At 38.9% G+C, this 8648-nt stretch overlaps 1 protein-coding gene across 1 annotated transcript; it reads left to right on the top strand.

Annotated features, from left to right (window-relative positions):
• Positions 1–4190: 4190 nt before the first annotated feature.
• On the top strand, positions 4191–7836 carry espnlb (espin like b). Its single transcript, XM_063885913.1, has 7 exons — positions 4191–4205; positions 4670–4805; positions 4948–5057; positions 5442–5633; positions 6274–6643; positions 6685–6694; positions 6792–7836. The coding sequence occupies exons 1-7, from the start codon at positions 4191–4193 to the stop codon at positions 7834–7836; spliced, it is 1878 nt and encodes a 625-aa protein (XP_063741983.1).
• Positions 7837–8648: the final 812 nt, after the last annotated feature.

Here is an 8648-nt window from a genome sequence, read left to right as displayed (position 1 = left end):
AGATCTGCATGGAGGAATGGGCCAAAATACCAGCAACAGTGTGTGAAAACCTTGTGAAGACTTACAGAAAACGTTTGACCTCTGTCATTGCCAACAAAGGGTATATAACAAAGTATTGAGATGAACTTTTGTTATTGACCAAATACTTATTTTCCACAATAATTTGAAAATAAATTCTTTAAAAATCCTACAATGTGATTTTCTGGATTTTTTTTTCTCATTCTGTCTCTTATAGTTGAGGTATACCTATGATAAAAATTACAGGCCTCTCTCATTTTTTTAAATGGGAGAACTTGCACAATTGGTGGCTGACTAAATACTTTTTTGCCCCACTGTACATACATACATACATACATACTGACATCTAAAAAAGAAAATACATAATACTGGCTGTGACTGTCAGTCTTATTCATCAAAGGTATGTCATAAAAATTACTAAATTTCTAGTTTAATTTCCAAAATAAAACCCTTAAACTCTCAAATCACCCGTACAATTTGAAGAATAGGATGACTTTGTCCATGAAGAATTATGGCTATCAGGTATTGAGTTTTTGATCTTGCGTTCATTACTTCCTATTTATGAGAAAAAACATGATTGTTCATATGCAACTGACAGATAAAACAGGTTTTTTCACTGACGGTTATGCGCAGGAATAACCATCGCATTCTGATTTATCTGAAAATGTGCTTGGGGGATCTTTAAATCTTGATTCTGTGTTTTGTAAATATCAAAAAACAGCCTTTAGTCCATTAAAGAACAGTTAAAACCAAAAAAAGCTGTGTATTTATCCAGAGTTGTTGTGACTACTTCTGTGCAGCACACCATGTTTCCTGGCTGACACGTGACAATGTCTTCTGTAACAAGTTGTTCCTGCTCTGTCCATCTCATTTGGTGGAAAATGTGGAGAGAGAAACAAAATGTCCCCAACAGGAGAGGGCTCTTGTTTACAGAACAATCTAATACATTGACAGTAGTGGAATGAAATGAATGACATTTACTCGAGTACTGTACTTACTATAAGAGGTACTTGTACTTTGTTTGATACATTTTTATTTTATGCTACTTTAAATGTCTTTTTTACTGTATTTTTTAAGCAAATGCATTACTTCTTTTTCTACATGTATTTGATAGCTTGAGTTACTTTACAGATTCAGATTATAATGTAATACAAAATATAAAAAAAACGGATAACTAAATATGTTGAAATGTACTTATAGGTTACGATGCCAGCAGCAGTATATAGTCATTACAATTTGGTCTATCACAAGTACTTCTGTACTTTAATTTAAATCTTTGCTTATAACTGACTATTTTTATGTTTACTTTAGTATTTCCACTTTTACTTAAGCAATCTGAGTACTTCTTTCTCCTCATAAATCGTTAATACAACATAATGCTTTTTATAACTTTAGTTTGTTGTTTTGCTCAGTATAGACACATGTGAACGCCTGCTGTGTGAGACTGCTCTGCGTTTCTGCAGCCCTCCATTATTGATCATGTACTCACCATGTACTTAGCTGCATCAGGGCCGGTCACACTAATCCCCCTTATTACACAGGCAGAAATACTGGACTGCACACAAAGGCCCAGGCCAGACACTGAGGTTACATCCCACTATTGATGAACAATAAGTTTGGTAAGATATCTGCAGGGCTTTTATGTGTAACGGATGTTGAATATTTAATCATGTGTTCTGTTTCAATATCTCTGTGCAACTGCCCTCTTTTTGATTGTATTGTGGGTGCACAGCAGGAAGATTGACATACCACCAATAGAGAGCAACTGCCTTCAAAATCTTCAATGAAAGCAATTGTGGAAAAGAATATATTGATAACAAATGAGAAAACAAGATGCTTTGGTAAAGAAAAGATTTGCTCCAAAACTTAAAAAATACGTTAGAGGTGCATTCAGTGATTTTAATCTGATTAAATATCTCCTCACATTCACTAGCTGTTTGTTCTCAATGTGAGCTAAATAGTTAACATATCAGTAATTCATATACTGACCGCACCTTAAATACACTGACAATGAAAATGGATTCACAAAAAATAGATGAACAGAAATGTGCTTCCATTTTATTAAACTTATATATCCACACTCAATCTTTGAGATCCGCCCCCCCCCCCCCCCACACACACACACACATTTTTGAAAATGTTATAGCCTCTATTAGACTCCTTAGGTGAAGTGCAGTTACCAGAAAGAGCAGTCTGTTTCAGAGCTTGCTGATTAATTCAAATTCCTTTCACTTGGAATGATTCACTATATTCCAATGCTGTTGATTTCTTGGAGTCAACACGAAAACTATTTTGGTTTAGTAAACATTGGCCTGTGAAGGAAGATTAACCAACCAGTGGAGACAATGTCGGTGTGGATTCGATGACAGAAAACCTTCACACCGCTCATGTCTCGCTTTCTACCGAAGGAGATTCCCAGTTACTGTCAAATAAGTTGAGTTGAAAAAAAAACGAAACAACAACAACAAAACAAAGAAAAGTATCACCACTGAAAGATCAACATTAATTTCATGGAGCAGGTTAACAGTAATTGATTAACCTATGGTTCAAAAGGCTATCGGCCACAGCTATTGTAATACTGTACTGCAGCCCCCCTCCAGCACCCTTGATATCCATTACATTACTGTTCTAATGAGGAGAAGATAAAAGATGCAGGGCAATTTATTTGCTTGGTCACAAATCTGACCATAAGATTGATGGAACAGCGTTAGCTTAACTGCTAGGAAACTGTGCCAGTAGGAGTTGCTATAGTAACGTGTTCAATTAAAACAAACAGCTATTAACTTAAATGCTGACATTGAAATACAAAACTACAGGTTGCTCCAAGCCAAATGTGTGTGCCACAAGATGTGAATTACTTGGCAGCAGCCTCGGATATTGACTTTCATCTCCGGTCTCAAGTGTGAACATGTGAACATGTGAGAAGGTGTCCATGCACACACACATACACACAAACACACACACAGCATACAGTATGTTGTCTCCTACATACATTCACAGAGCAATTGTTATACTTCCTGATGCAGTCACCCTATCCCTCCTCGTTAATTATGCACACAAAGAAGGGCCCCCGTCTGAGGTTTGGGTCCAGGTGATGCTGCTCCTTGGTGTGCCTGGTTATTGGCTGCTCCAGAGTAGAGAGACAACACCTTCTGGAGTGAACAGCTTGTCTTTATTTTCAATATCATTTATTTTTTAAATTATTTCTCCTAGAATTAATCTACTCTCAAATTGTTGGGGATTTCCCAGTTCCTGGATATATTGTAAGTACTGCATGCATTAATATATTTAAAAATAATACTATCAGATCTTCAAAGTAATGTTAAGAGATGGAACTCAGGAACACGAGTATTGGCAACTGACAAATAGATTTTGAAGCTATGTTATTTGAAATTAAAACACACATAATTGTGTGATTACTCTCTGGAAAGTTGACATTTTATATTTATTAACCATCAAAGCCCAACTTATATATATAAAACAATGTTTTAATTTCCTGTGTATTGGAAACCTTTGCCATTGAGGTGAAATGAAAGCAACAGATTGGTAAGGGCACTACATATAATTGATCTGGCCTATAAAAGAATCAAGTGTGTTTCAAACCTTTTTGTAATCACAGGTTTATGTTAGGTGACACATTAACTTAACATTACTTATTTTAAAATTCTAATTATGCAAGTTGGTTACAAAGCATTCACAAAGCTTTGCATCCGACTTCTTGCATATGCATCTAATTAGGACAAACATGTAATTGTCCGTGTATTATTTAGGCTTTTGAATGGCGTGGAGGTTTTGAGAAATCCGGAAGGTTACCTGAAGCAGGATATTATGTCTCTCATAACTCTAACACACTTTCTCATGCACTCTGTGCAGCCTACACTACCTACTCTGACGGGGCTCCTGTTTTACTACTTCTTGTTTTCGATCCAAGTACTACCAGCCACGTTTGTTACATTGACCTTGTGGCATCAAGGGGGTCTCTTAGAAGATTACTTTGAGATTGTTTATACTCACTGCTGTTTGATGCTCTGTGTCGCATTTCTCTCCAGGAGGGGTCCTCTTTTGCTCACTTTATCTAGTTTTTGTCACATGTTGTTATTCTTAAGGTCGTTTTCAGAAAGAGGAGCTCCTTTTGCTTCCAGAAGACTGGACTGTGACTGAAAAGAACCAACATGGAGAACAGCAAGGTGACCAATCATCGGTGCAATGACTGAAAAAGATAATAGGAGAATTGAACCTGGACAACACAGGTGTAACTAATAGAATCACTAATTCCTTCAAATGTGCTTTTATTAATATAACCTGCTTTTTGTGATATGACAGAATGTATTCAGCATCCCAAGGGGACCATGAAGGAAATGAATGAGAATGAATGCATTTGAAAACTAAAAAATAATCTGCTGAAATCATTGCAGAGTGCTTACACTTAAAATAGTAGATTACTGTAGGCTACAAATCGCCTTTCACTAAAATATCAGCAAAACGTATTACATTATTAACAGTCTCATTCAACACCTCCCTATACTGTAAACAGTAATGAGCAATGAAGCCACCAAAACAGAAAATAATGCCTGGATAAAGGCATTTGAAGTGTTCCATTAAGCAGAACTGTCCCTTTAATCATGGCTCACCCCTGCTGTGTGTCCCCCAGCAGCCAGTGAAAGAGGTGCTCCCCCTGCCTCGCAACCCTTCACCACTTCCTGTGACCTCTTCCTCTGTGACCCCTGCCGCCCCTTCAAAGAAATACCAATCAGGCACCATGCAGAATGTGCAGTTGGCCTCCTCAGGTGATTAACAGGGACTATTACGTTAAGTACAATGACAGTAAACCAACACAAACCACAATTATTTCACATAAAAAACAAGAAAAATGAATATTGATTAATTTGAAGATTTACTTGTTGACATTTACCCTCTGTTATGTTACAGTGGTGACATCGTTCAGCTACCTGAAGCCTCCAGACAGGGATCTCCCCCTGTTGTCCCACATGAAGTCCATTAAGTCTCTGAAGAATGCGGCCATCTTTACTGGACAAACGGTAAGTTGTATTTTAAAACAATTAAAATAAAACAGAAAAAGCTTCTTGGATATGTACTCGATAATTGCATACATGACACAACCCTATATAATTATACGAGACTAAATTGGACAATTACTGTTGTCCAATTATAGCTAGCAGAGGGATAGGCGAATAGTTTATTAGGCCTTGGCTCGTAAGGTCTCAATAAAAATGACAAAACTGTATCAAAACTAAGTGATGAATATGTGGATGGAAAATGGGTGTGAGGATTAAATTCATGATGTTTTAGTTTTGACATATGGTATACAAAGAATGAAAGAACATCAGAAAAAATACTCGTCTTAGGTTTTTATGAAAGTGATGTATTTCACAAACCTTTAATACTGACCACTACTGTCTCAGATGGTTGTGCAGCAATTTAATAGTCATGAACTGTTGGAGGAGGTACCGAACACTGATGTGATCCTGGCTGACATCGACTCCCTGGTGCCGACTCACGATGAAGCCGGCCGGCCCATCACAGAGTGGAAGCGACAGGTGATGGTGCGGCAGCTGCAGGTCAGGCTACAGGATGAGGAGGAACAGAGGAGACAGGTAAGCAAGTGCACTTTAGTGTGATCTCAGTAAAATATGTGGGCAATGTATGTTATTGGATATGTATGCTTCTGCATACCCAATCCTATTTGGTAGGATTAGAAGAGGTAGGGAGTGGTTCAAACAATCGATCGATCGATCAATCAATCAAGCAATCAATCAATCAATCAATCAATCAATCAATCAATCAATCAATCAATCAATCAATCAATCAATCAATCAATCAACCAACCAACCAACCAATCAATCTTATAATCCATACATCAAAAAAACAGATAAGGAAATAAACATTTGGGATTTAAACTGTGTACAGCATATGTCCTTAGTCCTCGCAGCGGAAAAGGAAAATCTCCCCATAATTATTGGAGAAAAAATGGCAATCCTCGGGGAGAGCAAAAGAGGAGGTATCCCTCTTCCAGGATGGCCAGACGTGCAATAAATATTGTGTGTATAGATTAAAAAAGATAAGTTAAGTTATTTGGTTTAAGTTAGTGTTTCTCGAATAGGGTTGCGCTTACCAGGGCGATAATTGAGCTTGGGGGGAACAAGTGGAGTGCATGTAAAGGCCTGTAGACCAAATATCAGCTAGCAATCCTATCACTCAACATTAATTCTGAAAATCTATTCATTCCTCTAACAGGACATGACTAATGGCTACACACCAGTGGATGGCTGGAAGTACTCCCAAACCCACAACGCTGTATTGGGGCCCTTTGGAGAGCTCCTAACAGAGGATGACCTGGTGTACCTGCAGCAGCAAATTGAGACTGTTTCTCTACAGAAGCGCTGCCAGGCCTACGAGCTGGAGCTGACTAGGCTCACCGAGGAGCTGCGGTCCATTTTACCTGATCCCATTGTGAACATCTCCCTCAACAAAGAGGTCCTACAAAACATGGACGCTGAGGGGAAAATGCACCCAACTTTGCCACTGTGGTGTAGTCGCGTCTCAGATATTGTTAAGAGTATGTCGCTGCTGGTGGCTAATCTGACGCAAACCACAGAAGAAGGGGGTGAGAGGAGTTTTGTGAATGGAATAATGGGGGAGATGAAGGGTTTGCAGGGTGTTAGCAACAGTTTAGGAATTGATTTGGACCAGGGATTGGTGCAACAGGACCAAGAGGCAGTGCCGGCCCATGACGAGAACTCTAGTGGACGTAGGATTCCTCACATAGGGATGGCGTCCGCTTTCAGCCATAGACTTGAGACCAACAGCTACAGCCGAGCCCGAAGGGAGCGAGTGGAGCGGGAGATCCAACAGTCCGGGGTGTCGGTCAGAAACCTCAGGTCCAACTTTGAGGGTCAGATTGGCAGCATTTATCCCTTTGCTGGGGTTATGAAAGGAGGACAGGTAATGTTTGGAGCTTCAGCAGTAAACAACCTGAATAATCACTGCGATCCTCTCAAAACACTTAAACCTGTGATGGAGACTACCAGCTTAAGGAAAGAGCGTATTGTGGTGCTGTTCCTTAGCCACTGGAAGAAATCTGCATATGCTATTTCAGTGAGAGCTGCGAGGCAGAGCCAGGGACAGGAAGCACTGCCTGGGAGAGTGACAGCAGCATTGCCCAAACAGAAAATCACCTCCATGTTTCAATACTGCCAACAACGACGTGCTGTAGACAAGGTGCTTATCTGCTGGAGAAATAAACTAGGATTCAAAGAAACGAAAAAGTCCTGCTTGTCCTCCTCAAACTCCTCTCGAGTAATATTCTCACCAGAGCAATTCCTGCCAGATATGGATGATGTTGCAGTGACCCATGACAGCTTGACCCTTGATCTCTTCATGGTGGGATACTTCCACATCCTAGAGCAAGAGCTGCTGCCCGAGGAGAGGAAGATGAGGCATCTACTCTGCTTCGAAGTCTTTGACCATGTCGGCAGTTTCTCCTGGGAGAAGGTGAGGGACTTCCACAAGGCCGTTCTTCAGGAAATCCAGGCAGGGAGTCGACAGTGGAGCGACGGCTTCGAAGACATCAAAGTTCGCTTCTTTGGGGACTCAAGACCGTGCCACTGTCCATCATCCTCCATATTGGCAGATTCCAGACTAGTACCCAAAGTTGTGATTCAAACTGTGGCTGCAGATGAGTGCGGCAGGGACTCTAACTTCTCTTGTTTCAACAACGAAGACATTTGTAAATATATTGACCGTAGCTTTGCTTTCTGGAAGGAGAAGGAGGCAGAGCTGTTTGAATTTGCACATTAGTATTAAGGTTACATTCAATAATTTTGCACAAAATGATGACATGTCGGTGTGTTTTCGAAAGCTGAATAAAATGATGTTGAGAATCATTATTATGGCAAGCTGAGTTTATGATTACTGTTATTATTTATTTATATCCCAATTTTTGACAAAGGCCTTGAAGATAGGCATTCGATTAAATATATTTTTTACTGCAAACACAAACAAAATCCTTTTTGTATTCGAAAAAGCTTACGATGTATAATATGTGTATTCTGACAGCAGGACCACCGAAAACTCATACAATTGAATGCCTTCTTTAAGATCTCAGAGAATTGATAGAATTTGTTAGCACTCTGTAATCAAATCTTACGTTAAAGTTGCCAAACAGTGGTAAAGAATTACTCCAATACATGTAATAATGTGTTTGTATTGCTGTACTATATTTATGGATTATTGTCAATAATGCATAAACGCACATTGCAATTTGCCGCTTGTTTGATTCAAAAACGCATATTTTAAGATGATGAAACATTTCATCACATGTTTTAATTTGTAAAGCCGATATTGCTGGCAAAGAAATATATTAAAGCTAAAAGTATAATATTCGTCTGAGAAATAGGTTGAACCTTAACCCTAACATTAACTTTAAATACAAGGGTTCAATGAAAGGTTCAAATTACAATAGCTGAAATATACCACTGGCATTAACTCTAATCGACCAAACATTTATTTACTTATGTTTAACAATCGTGCACGTTGTTATTATCTTAAATCTACACTAAAAACACAGTTTCGTTCGGTTTCCTATTGAAAGGTGACGAATTAAAATAGGT

This window comes from Eleginops maclovinus, chromosome 6 (genome assembly GCF_036324505.1).
Source record: "Eleginops maclovinus isolate JMC-PN-2008 ecotype Puerto Natales chromosome 6, JC_Emac_rtc_rv5, whole genome shotgun sequence".
NCBI lineage: Eukaryota > Metazoa > Chordata > Actinopteri > Perciformes > Eleginopidae > Eleginops > Eleginops maclovinus.
The sequence above is the reverse complement of the archived record's forward strand: the minus strand, read 5'-3'. Positions and strand labels throughout refer to the sequence as shown.

Coding starts and splice junctions, on each gene's coding strand:
- espnlb (XM_063885913.1), top strand. Junction 5,058..5,441: donor CCATCTTTACTGGACAAACG/GTAAGTTGTATT, acceptor CTACTGTCTCAG/ATGGTTGTGCAGCAATTTAA. Junction 5,634..6,273: donor AGGAGGAACAGAGGAGACAG/GTAAGCAAGTGC, acceptor TTCCTCTAACAG/GACATGACTAATGGCTACAC.